Genomic DNA, 24,478 nt, shown 5'->3' with positions numbered 1-24,478 from the left:
TCACAGACTCTTATTTTCATCATTGTTCTGCTTTTTTTTTTTTTTTTTGGACAAGGCCTGTTCCCTTTTAAAGATTATTCAAATTCATTCTCTTGATATTGCAAGATTCTTAACAGCTAGCCGCTAGGCCAGGAGCCATATTCACAACCAATGCATAAATACATATGATTAATGGATTTGTGTGTGTGTGTGTGTGTGTTGCTCATGTGTGGCTTTATGTTGTTGTTTTTTTTTTGGAAATACAGTATGCTCGGAAGTTCTGTTTGCTTTTGCTTCAGGGTAGAATAAAAAGAGGAAACCGCAGCTGAACAGCGGCACAGCATGCAGAAATGTATAAAGTCAGCTTTTGGAGCAGTTTGCGAAAGAGACTAAGTCTTTTATTTTCTATTTACACATCTTGTTTTGTGGGTGGTTTTTGTTGGGTTTTTTTCTTCATCCCCCTCATCTCCTCCGTGACAAAAGATGATGTAAAATCAATGCCAGCTAAGGAAGATGTCTGCTGTATCTGTCTAATTTGATCTGATTTGTTCGGTCTCACAGAGATGCTTGAGAACCAGGCGTTTGTCTGCTGCTACTCTTCCTCCAATTTCGGCACAATAACTCAATGGTTTCTCTCTCTCTCTCTCTCTCTCTCTCACCACTTCACAGTGCCACCCGTCATTCGAGTGTACCCGGAGAGCCAAGCCGGGAGCCAGGCGTCACTGCCAGCCTGCGCTGCCATGCGGAGGGCATCCCCAGCCCCCAGCTGGCCTGGCTGAAGAACGGCATGGACATCACCACCAAAACTGTCCAAACAGCTCACCCTGCAAGGTACGGGGTCGAGTGTTTCCTGCAAGTCTTGGAAGGAAAAAGCACACACAGCAGGAAACATTCACTGACAGTTTGGTTTTTGTACACAGGATTTAAATAGAAAAAGCAAAAAACAAAAAACCGACCCAGTGCTCAGAGAAGCAGGTCGTGTGAGCAACAACAGCATATTCTTTTGAATTCAGAGCTTTTTCTTTGCGGAAGCAGTGCTCTCAGCCTCTGAACATGTTCAAGAACCTTTACGTAACAAAGTAATGGCACTTCAGAATACACTGTTCCAGCACTGTGTGGAAATCCCACTGTCTGCTCCCTCTGTTGTTCCTCGCAGCGAACGGGAGTGAGGTGCACATCAGCAACGTGCACTTTGAGGACACTGGCGCGTACACTTGCATCGCCAGAAACGACGCCGGTGTGGATGAGGACATCTCTTCGCTGTTTGTGGAAGACTCTGCGCGCAAAACCTGTACGTATGCGTTTATTCAGAGGGCCGGTGGTGCAGCCATACGAATGTGGTTCTTAAAAATGTTTAATGTTCAGCCTCAGTCAGTAATGGTGGCAACTGTCTATGCTCTCCAGACGGAGCCATTTCTTCAAGCCTCCATCCATGCAGTCTTTAATATCACACGCTCATTATTCTAGTTGACACTCGGGCTGCAGCTCATCACCATTTGCATGAATTGCCAGATGAGGCCAAAGATTTACGACAAGAGGAGCTCGACACATTCTGTTCTGAGACACACAGCACAAGGGTTAAAAAAGGCATTGACCGCCAACATTTGACAGTTGTACGTTCGTTGTTTGAAGGACCTCTCTCTGATTCATAACGCTTTTCATGGAACTACCAGCTGACTGACTGTGGGATCAGGTGACGTGAGTGACTTGACGAGCAGCTGACGTTCACCCAGTTGCAGCCGCCGCCCCCCACCCCCCGCCAACGTTCCTGAGATTGAATAAAAATGAGTGATACAGTCATGTCTCCATACAATCAGTGCCAATACAATGACAATGTACCACTATTCTGGTCCATTTTTCCCACACAAACAACTTCCCCTCCCACTTTGACACCATAGCTGACCTTTCCGGAAATGTCAGAATCTGTCTTTGGGGCTCAGGAACAGTTGGTTTTGTCTTCCCTCTGGGTAATTAGTCTTCCCAAACACCGCGTGCAGCCGCTTTGCAGTCTCGTCACGCTTCCTACATGCGCTGCCCCGCACCTCTGCCCAGACCTGATGCGTTTTGATGTTGTCCCAGGGGGACGGAACTTCCTACACCCTTCCTGTCACACATCAGAGGATCATGCTCGATGTTGTCAGAAGTCACTTGTGCTGCTTTGAAGCTTTTGAAGCTCCACTCTGGGGCCAAATTTGTGCACGGAGATCTTGCAGACCATTTTTGGAGCGAGAGAAGCCCCCAGGACAGCTCATTCCGCCTACAGCCCCCAAACACACACAAAGCTCTGCTCCCTCTGAAAAACTTTCACTTCCTGAGAAGTCACTTCATTCCGCAGGAGGTCTGAGAATAAATTCTGGAGCATTTACCCGTTTTTAACTTTATTCTGGTGCTCTCAAACAGACTTTTTATTCAGCGCACGTCGCTGCCATGGTGAGCACACGAACGGAGAACTCACAACGAAGTGTGTGAGGAGGATGCTGGCTCGAGCGTTCACCCTCTCTTGTCATTTGTATTATTTTGGAATGTGTTTCCACCGGAGATGGACAGATATTCCTATTAGTCTCTCCGGGAACGATGCAGCTGGCGAGAATTTTTCTAGGAAAGCTGCCAGCTGCCGTCAATACGTCAGTTAAGGCCACTGAGTAGTTAACAAATATGGTTCTTTACCAGCTGAGGGTAATGTGTCGAAAAAATCTACACTGCAAATATTCAAAATCACTTTCAAAATCCTATATTGTCTGCTATAATACGTCTAATATAATATATAATAATTATCTAATTGCACATTAAATATGTCTGGTTTCTAATCAATGTGTCTAATTTGTAAGAAACAAATCTGACACATCACCTGTTTTTTCACATCATCTCTTACTGCACTGGCAGCAAGTTTTCTGCTTGTTTCAAGTGTAACATTTGCTTGAAACCAAGTGAAAAGTGTCTGGAAGCAAGTTACTTTTTCCAGGTGGTGTGTTTATTGTTTTCAGTGTAAAGAAATGAGACATTTTGACAAGAAATAAGACATATTCTAGGTAAACGTTTGAGGGGTTTTGCACTGTATTCAGAAACATTCAAGTATCTCTCGACATATATATGTGTATGTATGTATGTATACATATAATATATATAGAGATTTGATTGATAGATAGGAAATGCAGTACTTTATGGTCACCAGTAACTGAAAAGAAAAAAGACGATTGTTGGAGTTTAAATGCACTGCAGTTAATTCACCCAAAGCTGTTAGATGTGCTTAAACAGCTTAAACAACACATCTCATCTCCATCTGCAGTTTACTCACACGCTGCTGCTCCGTGCTCACACACTCAGCTGGGGTTGGGGGGGGGGGGTGCCGGCACACGTCAGCAGCTCAGGCAGCATCCACAACTTCACATACTTTGACACTTCAGTTGCAGGTTGTCAGATGCAGACACGTTGTCGTGCCCCTCGTGGTCTGGTCATCAACACGCAGAAATTCCAGCATGCATTCAATCACAATCTTGATTTTCTTGCAACTGCAAGTTGCCGATGTTTGGTGACACTGCGGCGAAGCATCTTTCTGTCTCAACATCTCCGCTCATCTGCAGCGGATTTACTCTAACTAGCCCATCGTTTTCAGATGTGGTTTTGTGTTGTAGAGGACTCAGAACAATAACTCATTAGGAAAAAGGAGACATGAGACAATAAATCAACTGACAATCAGGCTCTTGTGTTGTTGTTGTTGTGTTTTAAATTTGTCACCACCATCAGAAGTAATCTCCTCATTTGAAGTACATAGTTGTAAACTGTCTGGTACTCAACCTGAAAACAGCATCCAGCTCCCGATGTATTTTTTTTTTCATTTACTTCCTCTTGCTCTCTGACACTCACAAATACTGGATGGACGATGGCGCTGAGGAAAAGGTCGCGCGGCGATTGTACTCTGACATTGTGGACGCTAACGATCCCATTCAGGTGAAATCATTTTGTCTGCGACCCGCCTGAGGCTCCTCACTCAAACACTCGAGTAAGAACGAGGTGAATAGCAAACTAAGCCAGATGACGAGTGGCTGAATTAAGGCGTTAAATAGCAGAAGTAGAGGAAAAACATGATCTGATGCGTGATGCTGAATGATCCTGCTTGGATGAATTCACTTCAGAGACACATGAAGGTCGAAACCTTTTTTTTTTTTTCTTCGCAGGGTTTTTTTTCTCTCTCAGATTTCTCCAAGTGCTCTGTTGTTTGGGAAAACCGGAGCAGTCAGTGTTTGTGAATATCTTGGAGCGTCTGTCAGCAGCAGGCAGAGCCCCATCCATCTCTGCCAGTCTGCTGCTAAACTGGCATAAATATCTGCCCCTCACAATGTCCCAATTATTTCTGCAGCGTCAGAGTCGGAGGCTTTGGTGCTTCAGCTCCCCGTTTTGTTGCGTCTCGGCACTGAGCTGCATTTTACACCCCGTATCAAGGACTCGAGCATCCTGTACGATGCAGAGCTTTTCAAAGTGGGAGCTCAGTGAGAGAACTGGTAGAATATTGCATTAGTTATCAAAGGATTCTCCGGCCTAACTGGGAATGATCTGCCTCATAAATGATTCACTGGTTTCAGACCCTTTATTATGTGTTTGGCGATGTTATGTCAAGCAGCAATATTTGTTTTTGGGGTTTTTTTGTTGGTTGTTGATGTGGTCAGATCTCATAAGAGGGGGGGCTGTGAACATCCCACACAGTCAAACCGATAAGAGTCAGGTTTTTTGTGTTTTTTATTTTAGATTAGATTAAATAGAACTTTATCCTGGAATTCCCTTAGGAGGGTCAGTTGAGAGCTCTTTTCCAATGACACTTGGATTAAATATATGGTTTAAGGGACATATTACAAGTAGAACACATTTGGAAAATATGAATTCTTCTAGAAGGGATTTAAAGTGATCGAATGGAATCAAACTATTTTAGCTGTGTCTGCAATTTTGAAAGAAGCATTATACGTAAAAGCGTCTTTCATTACAAACCACAGGGTACTAAAGTCGTGAGTGATGTCATAAATGTTTGTCCCAGTTTAAGGGGGGTGGGGGGTCGCTCAGGTTCCATGGGCGTAATTAACGCTTCCCAGAACTCCTGTTCAGCTGGGAAAATTAGGAAGTTCTATATATATATATATATATATATATATATATATATATATGAATGTGAACGTTAGACTTGTCTGCTCTCACTGTGGAGTCAGCCAGGTTAGAACCAGTCAACAATTTACTGATGTTACTGCAACACAACTTCAAACCCACAGTGTGCTGTGGTGCTGAGACAAGGACAAACAAGTGAGGAGAACTAAAGGATGAACCGATGAGCGATAATGATGATGATCTTAATGATCCGTGGCACTTTTAATCTCCCAAAGTTTTTTTTTTTTTTTTTTTTTTTTTAACCTTCATAACTTAATGAGGGTGAATATTATCTCTTCTGATCAAGTTCGGTCGAATACAGTTTGATCTCATTCACTCAAGCTCTGGGCTGGTTCTGAAGATAAAAGATGTATTGTTGTTTGTGTACACAGTTAGTGTATTTCTGAGGATGTATGAGAGGTGAGTGCAGACATTCCTGGTCTGGTGTCCACTCACAACTCCACAATATCCCTTTTGTCGGTTGTTGATTCGCTGTGTGACTCATAGTGAAGTACGTGAGTATTTAAAGCACTGAACGACCTTTTTGTACCTCAGCTCAAACAAGGAGTCTGGAAACTCAAGTGGGCAGGAAAGCTGAGCAGAAAAAAACACCTCCACTCTGCCACGAGTTGGTTGTTTGGCTTGTTTGCTTCTCAACAGTTGGAAATGGTTTGTTTAAAATTATTATTATTATTATTATTATTATTACATCACAGCTATAAAAGTAGCACCAGCAGTCATCTGTAACCCTGTTGGCCAAGAAGAGGAACAACAAACAACACAATATCCGCTTTTCATTGATAGAAATTGATAAAATTGATAAAAACAGTGATTTAAAATAATTTATAATCAAATCAAGGGGAACAGTGGGGATCAGATCATATTTTAACAAATTCATGTTACAAACTTTGAGGGAACACAAAAAATAAAAGTATTTTCTTTGAACGACCAGAACAATGCAATTATTGGATGTAATCTATTTAATTCTCTTATGAAACACTGATCAGTGAAGGTTAAAGTTTGTTTGGTGTGTTGAGAATCAATCAACAATTTATTGTCCTTATTTTAGGGACGCTGTCATAGTTTTGTGTCCCCCGTGACCCGTCCTCTACACCCGCCGGTCGTTATTCTGCTCTCGGTGCCCTGTGCTTCTTAACAGTGTCTGACATCTCACAGCTCATAGGGTTTTTTACTTCAATCAAACACAGCGCTGGCTGATTTCACAGATTCAAGCGGAGACAAAAATGTAATCAGGGGAAATGTGTCGGTGGAGTGATTGGTCAGAACAGAAGCCCTGCAATCTCCTGAGCCTTGATGGTACACGAAGATGGAAAGCAGTCCACATAAAGCTGCTCAATACGCTGGCTGCCTCGTTCAGCCGCAGTGGAGAAGATCAGCTCATGCCAAAGTAGTCCCCATGTCTCCATCAGAGCCCCCACCCAGCCACCGCGGGCTTTCACACAGCGTTGGACACGCTGTCAGCAACAAGAGGCTGGAACCAGCGTCAGCAGCCTACTGCCTGTCAACACAGTTTCATGCCGACAGCTTTGGGAAACAAATATTGCAAATCCAGTGGCGAGTTTTTAATGCTCTTTAAACCGCAATTGCAGCAGATGAATAGTTTCGATGACGGATTTAGTCAGAAATGATGAAATAATAGGAATAATACAGGGACTGAAATCATACATACGACACTGTGCAGAAGTTTCAGGCAGGTGTAATGTCAGAATGTTTTCTCAGATTTAAAAGTCAAAAATAAACTAAATGCCAAGTGAATGAAGCCAATAGAAATCAAATTCAAATCAATATTTGGCGTGGACAACCTTTTCCTTCAAGACGTCATTCTCACTTTCCAGGACTTTCTTCCACACCCGCCTAAAATGTTTGCTCAGTACCGTACATGTCACATATGAAACAGTCTATGTATTCCTTTACAAAGAATATCAGTCATTGCAAACCATGATTTAATTTGAATAAAGAAAAGGGAAACATACAGCACAGGTGCACATTTATTTCGCCGTCTTTAATGATGAGGCACAAAAATGTGATTTTTCAAGTCTGGAAGTTTCAAGGTCTCTCAAGTAACTCTCAGGGATTTTTCTCCGAGGATTAAGTTTGAATATTTTTCCCCCTTAAAGAGATGATACACCCTTCAGTCGATCCACGGGCTCCCAGCTTTAATTCCAGCTCAGTCATTCCTGTTATTTTGAGGGCGTCCTTGTGCTGCCTGACTGTAAATAGTCTTGCTAGACGCTCTCCGCTGAAGTTTGCACGGCGTTCAAAACCATGAGTAGAAAGCTGAATTCCGGATGCATAAGATGTAAACTTCTGCTCTGTCATGAGTGGGACCTGATCACAAAGGTGAATCGTGACAGATGAAGATTTAGATGACAGGTGAAGGTACTATCAGTCGGTCGCCTGGTAGAATGAGACAAATGTTTAAAATGACCTTTGGAACTTTTACCACCAATAAAACCTTCAGACTTTAAGCTCTAGGAACTGTTGCTTGACACGCTATCGTATGAGTCAAGTTATCGGGGAAACAAGTCAATGGCAGAAGAGTTTGATGACAACGGAAAGGAAACGGATCCTTTGTTGGTCTCTGAACGAAATGTCCAACTCGTTTGCTGTCAATGCCAAAGACGATTCAAACGGCTGCTCTTCATCGGCAGCTGCCATCTTTGTTGTGTACATCACCACTGTTGTCATCCGCCGACATCTGATAGACCTGCAGAGTTAAGGAGCTCCAGTGCTTGGTGTCCAGACCAACCCGGCTGAACAAATCCAAATCCGTTGTCGGTACATCTGCATTTCCAGCTTATGAAAGGTACAGAGTATCTTAATGAGCACCTCTGGATTAGTTGCCGACTAAGCTTTTCTTTGAGCAACACATTACTTTGTCTTGACCTGGGGAAAGGAAAAAGGGAAACGTGGAATCGATAAATTCACAATTAAAAAGAGCACAAGTAGCAGAGTTACAGAAGAAACATGCAGGAAGTAATGAAACAGAGAACTTTGGAGAGAAATGATTTGAACGTTCTGCTGATACTGAGGTTAAAGGGATCTGGCAAAGAACCAAAGTCGGCCAATCGCGAAACATCTCATTCCCGGACCCCGTGTACTCAGATCGGATCTTGGCAGGTTCAAGCGTACTGCAGTAGTCTCGGTAATGGATGTACTGTGTGGTCAACCTTCACTGCGGTGACCCATTACGTTGAGAGGATATTTGTTTTGTATGACTGCAGGGATATAAAGATTTTTCTCTCCTTGCTTTCTTTTTATTCTGTTGTAGAATTGCTGCTCTGTGTGTTGGTTACAACAGGCTGTAGCTAGTTGTCAATAATTAAAGGAGCTGTGCTCTCATTGCCAGTTCGTCACTTGTGGACAGTTTGTCAGGGAGCCTTTGGCGTCAATTTCTAAAGAGCTCGCTCCGCCGTTCAGCATCCGCTCTCAATGTGCAGAGTAATCTGTTAACGTCTTCTTTCTGTGTGTGTATGACATGCTGAGGAAACTGTGTTGGAAGGAAAAAAGGGCAATGAGTGCGTTTGACAAAAACGATTGTTCTGGAACAGTCATGTTTAAGGTTGTCCTTGTCCTACAAGTCTTTTTCTCTCTTCCTGGGCGCTCAGCGTGGTTTTCTGGATGACCTTTGGTGTCAGATGGATTTGCTCCTCCAACTGAATATATAGTTATATATGGCAGGACTTCAGGGACGAGACTGGTCACCTATGAAAGAGAGAGGTGATGTGTGTGTGTGTGTGTGTGTTTGTGTTTGTGTGTGGGGTAGGCGGTCGGCAGAGGTACAAGAAAAAAGAAAAGGGGAGATAGAAACAAACAACTACGGAAAATGTACAGCGATACCAGTGACTATAATGCTTAGAAGCAACAACGCCCCCAGTCAGGGACAGTCAGACCACACAAAACGACACTAACAACATTCAACATGACAAGAAATACAGCAGTTCTGTGAGTACGAGTCACGGCAATGAACTAAATATACCAAAATAGTGTTACGGAAAGAGTAAAAACACAGTGTATCGCTAAAGCTACGTTATTAGCAAAGCCGCTAATATTGCGCACCGCCATCTTGAATCCGGAAGTCTGGGGCCTCTGAGCTGAACCGATGCACTAGTTGGATTTTCCTGGTGGGGACAGCGTTCCATTGGGCAACTACCTGAATTCTGTTTCGATATGTAGTTAGACCGCACAGAGTACTGACTCGAGCGTCGTCCCAGAGCTGCTGGAGGACAGTGAAGCACTTACACTTATTAACAAATAGTAAAGGTTAACAATCTTATATTATTCAAGGCCTGTGTGAAGCACCCCCCACCACCACCACCACACACACTACCTATTTTATGCATTGTCTCTCTTCTGCTCCGTGCCACTGCGGCGAACACCTCAGGCTGTTTGTCCCACTGTCGCAGCAGTGCGCTCGTGTAAACAAACTGAATTTATGTAACCTTGCTGACGGGTAGGAAGCGCAGAGTCCGGGGCTGGCTGGTGAGCGTGTCGTTGCCGGTGTTTGGTGCCCGCTGAAAACACAGTTATTACGGACAGAAGAGAGTGAACTCACCGCCTACAGTGGCAGCCGGCTTGTTTTGTTCTATGGATAAGGAAGTTGATGTATGGGCCCCTTGTATGCGTAGAACAGCCGCAGTCTTTCTGCCAAGTGATGAATAGCATCAATATTGCAGACTATTGGAAAAGACCAGGGCACAGAAGGTCTCATCTGGACTCCTCCCTTCCATTTTCTTGATTTTTTTTTTCCTTCTTTCCATTCTTGGCACATCTCAAATAAATTGTATTGTTCTTCTCGTTTTCTCCTTCCCATTTTTCCTTGTCCTTTCGATCCATAGGCCACTTCTTTTGTGCAACTTTTAATGAGCTAAAAGGTATGCAAGAGTGCTCAAGAACCACTGGACGAAGCACTTTGGAGAGATTAAGGTTGACTAACGGTGCGTTGGTGTCTCGCCGGCTTTGTCTCTCGCCCTTTTCTCTCCTTGCATCTGTCCACACGAGCGAGCGGCGGAGGGAATGAGCATCGCACAAGAAGTGGGTGGAGATTAGAATCGGTTGTGAATTGGGCTGGAGATTGGTTTGCGGGCCGAAAACGGCTAGAAGTGGAAGCGGAGGGAAGAGTGAGGGGACTGGGATGAACAATGAACCAGAAGGTCATGGTTAAAAAGCAAATGTGGCGGAATTTGATCTGATATTTGCATAGGAAATAACTTCCTAATGACTTCAGATTCTCCTCTCCCCGTATCACCCTTTAGCCTCTAGTCTTATAAATAGACTATTCTCCGGGAGCCCCCCGTGGGAGGCGACAGCTGGTCGGTGTTCAAGTCATCCAGCACTTGAGCTGTTGTTTGGCTTCTCTGTCTTATTTCTTGTCGTTAGTCACCTTTAAATGTTAAATTGGAACGTTATAAGAGCAACAATATGTTAATAACTAACGAAAACACCACTCGTGGGTGTCGAAGGTGGCTTATCCATATTGATGAATAATTATCTGTCTCATTTCACCTCTCTCTCATATACTTACACAGTTTGCAAGGTTAAAGAAGTTCTATTTCATAGTACCTGTCGACTCGACACTCCATTTTCCAGTGTTTGGCATTGAATTATTTCCATATCCAGGCCTCTATGGATTACTTGTTGCACTGGATTTCATGGAGACAGTTTCCATAAAACTTAAATGCTCTCTGCTTTCCTGTCTGCCTCAATAGAATTAACGGTTTAGATGGTTTCTCTCGCAGATTGATTCCGGCATTTATTCTCAACTGAGCCTTTCTCTTTCTCCTCCCTCACAGTGGCAAACATTTTGTGGCGTGAAGAAGGTACGTCAAGGCCGCTTCTGCTTTACCGCAGCATTCATTACACACATCAGCTGAATACGTCCAACCATTCATTACCTGTGAACACAGAGTTTGAAAGTAGACTATGTTGTCTGTGTGTCTCCACTCATGCGACGATTTCCTGATCTCTTCCAGGTCTCGGCATCGGAAACATGTTTTACGTGTTTTACGAAGACGGAATTAAAGTCATCCAGCCGGTGGCATGTGAGATCCAAAGGCACATTAAGCCCAGTGAGAAGCTGCTGGCTCTGCAAGTGAGTGGTCCGGGCTCTGAGGAGCCGTGAGCTTTATTTTAAACTGTGACTCACTTGTACAGTGATTCATCCGGTGTTGAACTGGTCAGGTATGAGTTGGAACTGTGAGTAGGAGAACACTGGCACATATCGCCTCGAACTCAAAGACAAAAGAGCTGCGGGTTTCTAAACATTTTCCACATTTCTTCCCATTGTTTTGTGATTTGTGTATGAATGGCTGAAGAGCAACACCTCAGATCTGAAAAATGAACTTTTTGGGAAAATAGAATAATACATTAAAGGTTTTTATAGTTATTGTATTATCATATATTATTCTTATTATTATTATGTTATTATATTATAAGTTCTATCTGATCTAGTACCAGTAGAGTCTTTTTTTCTGTGTCTTTTAGCTGGGAGGTTTTGCTCTTTGCACATGGCGATGATGTTTCTGAAAACCCGGAGTCAACAATATCATGGTGAAATCAGTGGATGTCAACTGCCAATTAGTTTAACTTTTGCTGAAAAAAAATGACATTTCTCAGGGGTTTGGGTTAAAATATGCTCAGGTCTTTGTGCTTCCACCAAAATAACTGCACACTTGTGGGTTATTACTTTCAAATTCAGGTGTTCGCAGTGGACTGTTTATCCCCGACCTCCCCACTGAATCACCATTAATCCCCAGTTTCCCAGCAGCCGAATAGTCAACGCAGCTCTCGGATGGAAACCTCTTATATTTATGTGGTCTTCAACGGGCACTTTCCTCAGAGCCGTTTCATCTCGGAGTCCGTGCTGATTGGACGGCTGCTATGCATAAAGCGCCGCCATGAATGTGTAGCAATCATCCAAGCGCTCCTCAGAGAGCAGCGTCTGTATTAGGATATCCATCACTGTGAGCGTTCTGATGCCACTTCCAGCGCTCTCTTTGGGGGATCGCTGGGAGAACACGTAAACCGGTTCCCAGCATGGGACTCACGTATCCCCGCATCCCAAAGGTGCATTGATTGATTTGTTTTATGGTGATCGCTCAGCCAATCCATTTTCCTTAACTGCTCCGCAGTGTTTTACTGTTTACTGTCAAAGAGGATACTGCAGAGCTGCATTACTTTAATGTGAATTTTTTAAACGAAAGTAAAACCTTTTTTTCAGTCTTTATTTTTTAGAAACAAAATGCATGAATGTGATTTCAGGATATATCCTTCATTTCTCATTTTGTTATAAATCATTTTGAATGTGTGTGTGAAAGGTGCTAATCAACTAAGTTCATGATAATAATAATAATAATAATAATAATAATCTGACAAATCAATCAAGTCACATAGGTTAGCTCAATAATAGAATGTATTCTGTAATATTTTATTTCTTTTCCGTATTTCAGTTTTGTCGCTGTACACAATGACTGGCTACACTGTTTATTGCCTAAATTCCAACTTTAAGGTCAACAGAAAACCAAGTCGTGGAGACATTTTTCCAACACTAACCATGCCTACTTGCTAGTGTAATGCACACGTGGTGATTATGAGAATGATTTAGAATTGTGATTGTGACACAAAAACTACTATTTCCTGGGAACTAGTAATAGCACAGCATCCAGGTGCAGTTGTTTTACAATCTCGTATCGTTTGATACAGTTTCTGGCGTGGTGCCTTTGCATGTGCATTTAGTATTTTACTTTATTTTTATAATACAAGGCTCGGGGAAAAAACACCTCTGCTGTCTTTAGATGCTGTCAGTTAATACGTAGCTTCATAAAACCGTCCCACACACTCACAGTCACAAGGATTAGCGTCGCCCCCATTGACACCCTCATCTGGGCATCAACTAAAAAGTGTAAGACAAGTAAGATGTTTACAGCGACGCAGCACAAACTGATCACAGTGTAGGTCTGCATGGCTTGAAAACCAATGAGTCAGTGAGACCTCTAAGCAATCGCAGACTTCTCTGAATCAGAATCTTCAGAATCAGCTCAGCCCCAATCACATGCCACATGCGTCTATCTGGTGTAGGCGGGCTCGGAGCCGCGTACAGAGTCTGTGGGCGGGGCTTAGCCAAATGTCCACAGCGGTCATGTACACATCAAAGATGGCTGATTTGTCTTTGGCGTCAACAAGTTGGACTCGACAAAGGATCCGTAAGGTCCATCCAAAAGATCCATAAGGTCACCTTGTCCATTGCTCTGATTGGTCGTAGCGCTGTCCAATTGCGACCCGTGGTATTTTGAAATTGACCCGTTGGTGTCACCCCTTGATTCAGACAAGAAAGGGTCTGCCGCTCCATCTTTCCAGCCGTGGGTCTGGATTTACCGACGGTGCTTTGAACTGGACTACAAAGAGCAGCACTGTTTCTGCATTTTGCATCTAGAAATGACATTTTCACCAGACGCTATCTTTGCACTTCCGCTCGATTAACCCGACCCTCAGGCGAAAGAAAGTTGAGTGCAGGGCTGCACAAGGGATGGTCGATGAAGTCTCCCGCTCACGTAGACTTCAGTGAAGTTCATACATACGTCTGTTGACCCGTGAGGAGGCACCTGTCATTCAACGGCCTCTGTGGTTTTAAGTACGGCAGAAAGAGTTCATCCCTGCATGCCGGAGCTCTTCATTCATCCTTGCCAGCCTGCACCTCCTATATCGCCCCACCGAGTCTGGAACAGATGACTAGGCTGAGCCTGGAGGCATGGAGGACTGCCGAGGAAGCGAGAGGGAGGAAAGCTGCAGAGCCCGAGGCCCTGGTGAAGTCCCTGATGGCCAGGAAGGCGAGAGCTGCCAGGAGCGCAGGCTGAACTGTCTTTATGGGCTCCGTTCAGTGGATGTGGAGACAAATTGAAGCTATTTCTGAGATTTTGGGGGAAAAAAAACAAAAAAAAAACATGCATAACGTTTCCATGATGATACACTTGACATCCGCTTAGGTCATAAGACTGCTGGCATTAAGACATAAGAGGCAACAGAAAGTGACTGGATGAAGATAATAAAGTGTGTGTGTTTGTGTTTTCCAGGAGGAGGTGTGCCCCCCCTCTGAAAGAGACCCCGTCCAGAAGTGTGTGTGGTCGTCAGCGGTCAACGTCAAGGACAAATTTATTTATGTGACACAGCCAACCTTGGATCGAGTGCTCATTGTTGACATCCAGTCCCAGAAGGCCGTCCAGGTAATTTTCAGACTAAAATAGTGTAACTGGGGGGGGGGTTCGTGTTCATTTTCTGGCAACTGCGCAACAACATGAGGTCAGAGGAGTCAACAAATATAAAAAATAAAAAATAAAATACATCTTTTCCTGTCAATGCCTGTTGGAGAAAGGGGAGGTTCTTCTTTGGAGAACAATAAAAAATGCGCCATCTGTTCCAACTGGATTTTGGGATATTTTTTAAACAGTTACTGGATATAAAGAAATAGTAACTCGTCCCTGTCACCTGACGATTACAGCGTATTCCAAAAGATGCTTTGACGAGATGGATTTTCTTCTGACTGCTTCAATCAACCCTTCTGATTCTCCTCAGGACCATATAGGGACGTTACCCCGCATCCACCTACTCGGCTAACAATATGAAACATCACACCCTCTGTGTGTAATGTTGCTAACAGCTTGGCTGCATTCAGTAAAAGGTGCAGAAATTACAGCAGCAGCAATTACTTGATTAGTTGGCCTCTGCTACACTTTTGGCCAAGACACTGCACACTTTTTGGTGCCAACGCCACTCAAACCACAACAATAATCAAAACTTTATTTTTGTCTGCAAACAGGAAACATGTTCTGAAAATGTCGTCACCTTTCAGTGTTGAATTCGATCACAGATAACAGGATGCGTAGACACGTGATGGTTTCCCTCCGTGTCAGACGGCCTCAGGTCATCTCACTCCGCATTCAGCGGAGCGTCAACCCCTTTCCTGCACACAGAATGAAAATCAGCTCTCTAAACCTTTGTTGAACTGCTGCGCGCCGCAGCCTTGACCCCTTTCATTCATATCACGGCTGTCAAGACCGACACTTAACCTCCGTGCTGATGTGACCTTGAGCCCCACCTCTTTCGTGGCAGCCGTAACCTGACAGCCCCTGTTCTTTTCCCTCACATAAGGTGTGAAAAGCAATCCAAGTCACAGCATTCCTAAATAACAGCATCCAGCACATTTGCAGTGAGCATCCCTGCACTTGTTTCTTAGACCGTTGTGGCTCTCAGGAACCTTCCAGCCTGCAGATTGGCCTCGGTGACACTGCTAGGTTTAGCTCCATTGTATTATATTAGCAGTTGTTACACCTGAACCCATCTCCTCACTTGAATAGACAAGGGTTTACTTTCCTTCCCTTCCATATTTGCACTGAATTATTAATGATTGACATGAGTAAAAAGTGATGACATTATGCAAACGGTGTGAATTTCGTCCCCAGATTGAATGCATGGTGATGACATTCGTTTTGCATTCTTACCCAATTAATCAACGCTTCAAGTGGCTGCAGTGTTTTCTCTGCTTAACGTCTGACAGATCCACCGTCGGCGCTGAAGTAACAACAGCATATTGAATGAGGATCTGGATAATCCTCAGCCTGAGAGAAGATGTTCGTCACAACAAAAAGAAAAAAAACAAAAACAAAAAGAACCCGAACACCTGTTTTCTCAGACGTCAACACACTCTGAGATTAGTTTGGATTTAACTGTGAAGAGCCGTCAGTGATACAGTGTAAACATTGCCGAGGTGAACAATCTAAGCGCTGCATACAAACACCACTGCGTGTGAGGACTGTGGATAAAGAGATAAAAATGAAATAAAATTACAAATATACCGTAAACATTACATATGTCTGTGTATATATATATATATATATATATACATATATGAAATAGAAACATATTTTGTGCTGTCATTGAGGCCTCCTGCCTCTTCCCCCTGTCCCTCAGAGCTTGTTGTCCTTCCACACACCGGTCGACATAATGCGCAAGGAGCCTTGCTCTGTCGCACAGCACTCATCTATTCTTCTAACTTGGAATATTGCCTGTGTGTGTCCAGGCGCGGATAAAGACTAAAACCAATTACTTCAGCGTGGTAAAGCAATTGTGTCTGTCACCACTTGATTTGAAATGTGGTTCCAACCACCAAACGCCCCTCATACATGAAAACCGCACGCTCAGCCCGCCTTGTTAGAGGAAGACCAGCTCCTGTCAACCGTGATGCATTAGCCTGCAGGACCGACGCATTACCAGCACACATCAAACAGGAGCCTCTTCAGAAGCAGCCGCCTTCCTCGCCTCCAGTCGTTATTCTGCGTCGCCGCTGTCTGAATGGTTTTGTTTTTGTGTCGCCCTCCAGACGGTCAGCACAGACCCGTATCCTGTGAAGCTTCACTATGACAAATCTCACGACCAGGTTTGGCTGCTGAGCTGGGGGGACATGGAGAAGAACTTCCCCACCCTGCAGGTATTTTGCTGTAAAAGTCATAAAGTTTGTCTCACGTTCTGTTTTTTTGTTGTTGTTGTTGTTTTTTTAAAACAACACTGTCCTACTAACATGTCTGATGGAGTGAAGTGTTTCATCAGGTGATAATTGGATCCCCCACCTTTAGCGTTGGTATCAGACAGTATAAGTCACAGTAAAGTCACATATCTCTAAAATCACAGCATCATTCAGTGTGTTTAATTCAGCATTAAAATTAAATCTGATTTAAAAGGACCATGTAAACACCTAACTCTGGATGAAAACGACCATTCCAAGTTCAACTTAATTCCTAAGTAAGTGGCTGGTTTGATTCCTCATTCCTCTTTAAATTAATTACTTCCTGCCCATGCCCGTTCCCTTGCCCTTTAAACTTGATGTTCCATATGTTCCACGTTGGGCATATTTTCAAACAAAGATTTCAAGATGGCAGCACACAGTAAAGCTGTTTACGAGCAGAAACTGTTTATGTGATAAGTAGCATGGAAGAACTAAAGCTAAAGCGGCAGTGACTGTGAGTGAGAGCCGACTCCGTCCAGCTTTGACAATAAATGTTCTAATCAGACAAACATCACAGAAACAGTGTGTGTTTTGTACATATCAGCCACTTTAAATGGCAACGACAGTGACTTCTCCTCCGCAGATTAAAGGAAAAGGATGGGATGTTGTTGTGCTGTTGCTTAAAAAAATAACATCAAATCAAAACCCATCCAAGGAGGGTGCTAAAAATGTGATCCTCCATGTTGTTGTGATCCTTCCCAACCTCCAGACCTTAAACAGAATTGAATAAAGCCGATCAAATATGTTTTCCATGTCAACCTCAATTCTGAATTCCTATTTCCATGTAAACTCAAAGGAAAATACTTCTCCCCCTTAATTCAGAATAATTCATTCCAAATTAAAAAACACTTCATTTTACCATAGTCAATATGTTTTAATCACACATATGTTTTACTAGATTGCTTTCAGTATAAAGAATAATATTTACGTCAAAGACAGATAAATGTAAAGATATCTTGTAAAGATAAAGAGTGGTCCCTTTTGGGACTCGTCGGTTTTCAGTTCATTAGCTGGATGCCAGCTGATGGTTTGTGCCGTGACAGATTAGTGCATGAGTTAGTTTTCATTTGCTGTAATATCGGCCAAAGGCCATCAGATATGTATTATTTAGTCTAACGTACATAACGTCCATAACGCTTGTCAGATCACAGTAATCAGTTATATTCTCACCAGGGGCAAACAAATTGTGATGGTTTCAGACACACACACACAAGTCAACTTTTCATCACCATCTTGCCAAAGAGTTAAAACAAATTAAATTTACAATCCTCCAACTTGTCATATTGGAGAAATGTGATGTCATTCATCACAAGAGCCGCTGAGTAATTGAGGAATTGTATGTAACTGTCTGAGAATGAAATAAATAAAAATAATAATAAATAAACATTTTATTTTCCATGTGGTTGATGAGTCACACCTCTTCTTTGGGGCCTGATTTATTTAAATGTATCTTCGGCCTGTTGTATTTTATTTCATTTACAGGGGGAGATTGTCAGGTTGTCAGCTGAGTGGCAATCAGTTTGTTATGTCTCCATCTGAACTCACAACTGTCATGTTTGAACGTGGGCCGAATTATTTTTGTTGTTGATTTGATTTTTTTTGTTTGTTTTTTTTTTAATTTTCATACAACACATTCCTCAACACCGATCAGTAGAACACCAGTACGTTTACTTAGCCTGGTATGGTCGCCAGTGAGAAAGACAAAAGCTCTGTGTAGTTTGATCCCAGGATTAGCGTAGCGCTATCACTAACGTAGCATCATCAGCTGACAAGAAAGGCTTTTTTCATCTGTGTGAGAATCCCAGGCCATATTTCTGTGTTGTGAAGCCTCACTTAGGTTTCCAGTTATGTAGAAAAAGAAAAAAGATTTGGATTGGGAAGCAGGACCAGTCAGTAAAATACTGAAATGATCACGTCACTGTTGGAATATTCTGTATGTAGCATGTTTTAAAAAGGAAATATCTCCTTTGTGCTGAAAGATGGCTTAATTCACTTTGCGCATTAAGTGCTGTTTTGCTCCCACATGTCATTGCCGGTGCAGTAATTCATAAGGATGGGACTGCGCTCAAAGCATTGTGGGCTAATCAAAGCAAAGCCCTGCCCACGCACGAGCACATCTGCACACTTCCATGCATGCACAGACATTCTTTACACAGGATTACACATCACCTCCGACTGTGACGCGTCAGCATTTCAGCAACAAAGCCGGATAATAAGCTGAGGAGGATTGTGACCAAACAGTTTTCAGTGTTTTGTCAAGCATGGACCATTATAACCACTGACCATTATACTTCAGTTGCTGGTTGATGTAACAGCTTTTTTTTATCTTATATGTCCAACACTGTATGTGATCATTTGTTTCACACCCACCTTCTCATGCTTCGCTGTTCACTAGGTGATAAATCAAGCCAGTGGAAGAGTGTCCTCACCACACGATTCACACCCAGCCGGTCGGCAGACGCTTCGACCGGGTGGACGACTTCTTCATCCCTGTGTCCAGCCTCATCATTAACCACATCAGGTATGGCCCCTATCATCCGTGGTCACTGTTGCTCTTCAAGCCGATGGGTATTAGTTGATGTGGAAATGGCGTATGTGCCAAAACGTCTAGAAAAGACACAAACCCTTGTGGGTGAATAAAACAGCCAATTCACGGCTGCTGACCGTTTTTGCTACTGAAAACCGTCCATCCAAAGAGCAATCTGAACCCACCCATGGTGGTCTTCCTTTGACCGTCAGCAGGGGATGCAGACTCAGCTCAGCACTGTTTGATTTTAAATGTCATGCAAGCTGTGTGTGCCTCTAAAATTGTTCTTGCAACAGAGTGCGGCTCAGAAAAAAAATATTTTTTTGCTTTCAGTAACTCACTCGACTGTGTGAAAGGAGGTTAGCAAACAGCATTTGTAAGTTTCTGTCTGAGTCAAGCTAGGTCAAGTATTCACGCTTTTCTAAGCATTTTAGCCCTGAAAATGAACAAACCTAACTAATTATCAGCAGATTGTGATAATGTGATGTGAATGACATCCCTGTTGCTAAGATTTAGATATCCCCCAGTGTCTAGCAATCTATAATGTAACACCCGATGCTGGTCGAGGTTTCAGCAAGTTGGTCACATGGCGCTCTATCGTATCTATAAACGATAAATATTTATTATTATTATTATTTTATATTATTATTATTTTTTTTATTTTTATTTTTTATTTTTATTTTTTACACAAACCAGGAATTGAGAAAAAAAATCTCAAAAACACATTTGGAAACACTCTCTGCTCCAATAAACAAGTAACTAAATAAAATTCTGCATGAGGACAAGCAGGGATAATTACCTCCTCCACCCCGCTAAAAATTCACAAGCAATTGGATACTTCCTGCAGAGATTGTTGAAACGTGCACAACCCCTGAGCCCTGGTTTACATGATGCTCATGGAGAACGCCGGTCGCAAATATCACTGAGAGGTGGAGGATTAGCAGGAGGTCTGGTGGAGTTTGAGATATTACCGGTCTCCCATCAAGTTGGAGCCAGCAGTCCGGTGTGTGTGAATGTGGGTGGGGTGGTTTGCCAGCACAGCTGTAATTAGATCCACAGAGACCTGCGGGGAAGAATCCTCTTTCTTTCCAGTGTTGTGTTTGGAAATGGCTCCGTCATTACCGACTAGTTGTTTATCACTCCGGATGCCCTTTAAAAGTTTACTGAATGTTACAGCTACAGCTGGGCGTTTTAATCTGGAACATGGGACGTAATTCGCTGATGTGAGCTTATGTCTCAATACTGAATGTCTGTTGTTTTTCTCAGCACAGAAATTGAATAACACGAGATTTGAAGTGCATCTATCAAACTTTTAAAGGCTTTTATATCGTTTAACTGGACGACTGGCTGTTGAAATTGCAATTTCAATAAAATAATTACTGAACATTTGGGGGAATTCCTTTAGTGTCCATCAATAAACTTGACACTCTCGACGTATCGGCGTCGACTGTTGTTGCAGAGGCCTTTACTGCGCCGCCGCTCTGACTTTTTTCATCTCGTACACAAACAGCCATTTGTCTGTACACAGCAACGCTGCATCGATTAGTCAGTTTAGCAGCATGAGCGGCGTGTGAATGCCCCACATAAATTCAACAACTTCCTGGGGATTGTTTAATGATCGGGGATTCCTCCGGCATGTACAGTGCTAAACAGCGAGCAGGAACTTGTGGAGGCCATCATTCATGAAGCCTATCGACTTCCAGTCAGACATCTCTACGTGTCAGCAGAAAATTCTGTTATTTCTTATTTTTACCCACATCTACAGTTCGCCCTCAGCTCACACAGCCCATACCTATTTTTCACACGTTTCCAATCACTGAACATTTTGCCTTTTGGCCAAACAAGCTATGCGAGATGTTGACTCTGTTCTCTGTTGGATGGCTGAGCAAGACTTGCTGTGTTACAGATATCGTTTACCATGCAACTTTCGTCGTTCTCCTTTCTGTTAATGAGTTTTGCCCTCAGGATCTCTTAGTGTGCTGCTAAGCTAACGCCGCTGCGGTGGTTAATTGTTCAGGCCGACTCACTTTCAAGCGGCAAACGTCCCCATGCAGATGCATGTTCGCGAGTTGAGCTGCAGAAACGATAGAGGAGGCTTTATTTGAACATTCTGCAGAAGCCGGGAGAATCTTTAATGCATTAATCGTTAGATCAAACAGCACCTGTCAGTTTTACTGAAAGCAAACTGGGTCTGCCAATGAGCACCGCAGCTGTACTCACAGGGCAGACAATGATGATTGAATTATTACATGAACATAATCATCCCATCGCAGGATAAAGGCACTGTTGACCTTTAGCTTCCATTCACATTTCACATTGTGTTTGCACAGTTCACTGATCTGTCACAATTTGAACACAACACAGCAGAGCAGTTTCAGCAGTGTCTGACAGAAAACACTAGTATCTGTCTCTAAATAATTACCCAGTTGGTAAACAATAGGATTATTTTTTTCCAAAATCCAAACATGTTTGTTTGAATGATTTTCTCACAGAATATTCACCTGTTTCATGATTCGCGAGCTTGTGTTATGGCGGGTGGGCTCCAGAACCAGTCTGTTGAGTGTCAGAGGTCTTCCTTTGAATTCCATGCACCAGATTTCACTTTCCAAGTCAGATAACACTGAAAAAAACAACATCTGGAAGCACGAGAAGAGACACAGCATGAACATTCATGAAGGCCAGCCAGTCTCAAAGTTTGATTTATGTATGTGTTCTCTTTTTTTTTTTTTTTTTTTTTTTTTTATGACCAAAACAAATTAGTTCAACTGCCTGGATCCATTGTGTTGGTGGAGTTGTTTGAGGTTTATGTTTTGTGGTTCTGCGTCACACCCAACTTCCCCACCGTCACATGAACCGCTCTCAGCTGGTTTCACATCAAAGTCCAAGACCTCCAGCTGTGCAGCACTTCTACTGGTCAGGAACCGTATGAAGTCTCATCCCTAGAATGGCATAAATACCCGCTTTTAACTGGCATTTAGAAATAAAGCTGGGGGGGGGGGTAGATAAATGGCTTGTGTGTCCTGTATAACACGGCATCTAACAAACACCGGTGTGTTTTCACTTGATCGTCCAGATGTTGAAATACGACTCAAACAGTAAAACCACGAGTTGTACAAAAAACACCAATTAAATGGGTTGAATTTCGATGAGGGGGGCAGGTCAAAGTCCTCGGTCCCTCTTTCTCATATGTGGATGAGCTCATGTACAGTATGTACTTGACGTGGACGGACCTGGCAGAGAGAGCAGAACGCTGATGTACTGCACGTCAGACCTGGCAGAGAGTCAGAGTTCCTCTGACTGAATCTTCTTCTTTTTCATGTTTGTAGCTAAAGATTAGACTTCAGATTCCTGACCCGGTGCGCCTCGTGGACAGCTCACGTCTGGATCGATGATTCCCAAAACAGGGATGATAATGTGCTTTCAAACAGCCGTCGGTTCACAGGATCACACAGCTTGTGTTCAGCCGGCATAAAATATGATGAATGATGGCACAATTGAACTGCCTGTCAGCATCGATCAGCCGGCATTCACATTTAATTGAGACCTGTCTGCGCCTGTATATTCCTCCTCTCGCCTTTTCAGCTCAGCGTCTTTGGGATTTTATCATGAATAGCATATGAGTGAATATATTCAGTCATCCCCAGCCACTTTGGAGGGAGGAAAGATTCCAGGCTGCCAAAATGGCCGCTGTCTAGGGCCAACAATCTTTCTCTGGAAGTCGTTAAACCAACGTCTCAGTTATTTCTGTAGGTTAGTTCAACACATTTTGGTATGCATGAGAATTGGGAGTGTTTATGCATCTTCAAACAAAGGCCGGGGTGCTGCTGATCTAAGATGACAAATCGCCTCTTCTTGGTTACGGAATTAAAATTTTGACCACCAAGTTCCGGCCTGTTGTATAAAAGTACCAGATCTGGGGACGTACGAGACACAAAGGCTGGACTGTTGACAAAGGAAAGAGGAAGATTCCACAGCATGAAGGGAACACAGACGCTAGCACAAAGGAAAGAATAACCCACAAAGCCATTTCAGATGAAACAAACACCACAAATGTAACAGTATAACTAACAAACAGACAAACTTCATCAAATCATGGCCGATATGAGGTGGCACAGACCTAATGGACAAAAGCTCCATCTCAGGGGATCAATGGGAGAATTTGTCCTCTGAGAGTCAGTCGAACTGAAGCAGGCATGTTGGTGATGTTGGTACCACCGTGACAAAGCGTGCTGTTGATGTCGTCCTATTTCCTTTGCTCTTCATATCACCAACAGATTTGGCCTCGTCTTTCATCGAAACGAGCCTGTCCTCCACAAGATCGACCTGGAGACGATGTCCTACGTGAAAAACATCAGCTTGCGGGAATATAACTGCATCCCCAAGTCGGTGGCCTACACCCACCTCGGTGGCTACTACTTTGTCAACTGTAGACCTGACTCTACCGGTGCCACACAGCCTCAGATCATCCTGGACAGCGTGACAAACTCCGTGATTGGACAGAACCGGGACGTCACTGGCACTCCCTACGTATCCCCACAGACGAGCCCCACTACTTGGTCACGGTGGACGATGGCGACGGCCTGATGAGAATCCAGACCATCTCGGAGCGGGGAGAGATCCGAGAGCCCTTCGACATCCACACCAACCTGCACCTCTCGGACCTGGCCTTCCAACGCTCCTTCACAGAGGTCCACCAGTACAACGTGTTCGGCAGCTCCGGCCGACAAACCGATGTCCTCTTTGTGGAGCTGAGCACCGGCAAAGTCAAGATGATCAAGAGCTTGAAAGAGGCCGCCAAGTCGTTGGAGTGGCCTTGGAGCAGTAGGAACAGGGTAATGGTGGGCAGCGGACTGTTCGGACAGTACCTCATGACCCCTTCCAGGGAATCTCTCTTCATCCTGGATGGACGGCTCAACAAGCTCAACTGCGAGATCACAGATGTGGTCAAAGGCAACGTGTTGGTGTGGGTCGGGGAGTCTTAGGTGGAAACGTCGAGACCCAGTGAGTTTTCTTTTTCTCAAAGGTACTGTTGTACTGAATTCTGTTTCGGATGTGTTTTAATATTGTGGAAGCGTGTAAGTGAACACCACAAATTCAAATTAGTTAGTCTGCTGAACTGAGAAGCTAAACGGTGATGGTGAAACCAAGTGATGTCATAAGATCGGAACGAATTGGACTGTTTGTCACCGAGTCAGGAATCTGCAAAGTGTCCATGAATTGTGTTCTAAATCAGAGGGAATACTGTAGATAATCTCCAAAGAAAAGTA

The 24,478-nt window shown here is 43.5% G+C and overlaps 1 protein-coding gene across 1 annotated transcript; it reads left to right on the top strand.

Annotated features, from left to right (window-relative positions):
* Positions 1-648: 648 nt before the first annotated feature.
* Positions 649-24,193, top strand: LOC144740037 (follistatin-related protein 5-like; the record flags this gene model as incomplete). The annotated part of the gene is given in 12 exon segments (XM_078622919.1): positions 649-681; positions 684-781; positions 783-810; positions 1,136-1,270; positions 10,923-10,949; positions 11,103-11,221; positions 14,199-14,348; positions 16,502-16,609; positions 19,080-19,109; positions 19,111-19,205; positions 23,486-23,750; positions 23,753-24,193. Coding segments are annotated over 12 exon segments (1,529 nt in total), but the record flags the coding sequence as incomplete, so codon positions are not given.
* Positions 24,194-24,478: the final 285 nt, after the last annotated feature.

This window comes from Lampetra planeri, unplaced genomic scaffold, assembly GCF_965212315.1.
Source record: "Lampetra planeri unplaced genomic scaffold, kcLamPlan1.2.h2 scaffold_1857, whole genome shotgun sequence".
In the NCBI taxonomy this organism is placed as follows: Eukaryota; Metazoa; Chordata; class Hyperoartia; order Petromyzontiformes; family Petromyzontidae; genus Lampetra; species Lampetra planeri.
The sequence above is the reverse complement of the archived record's forward strand: the minus strand, read 5'-3'. Positions and strand labels throughout refer to the sequence as shown.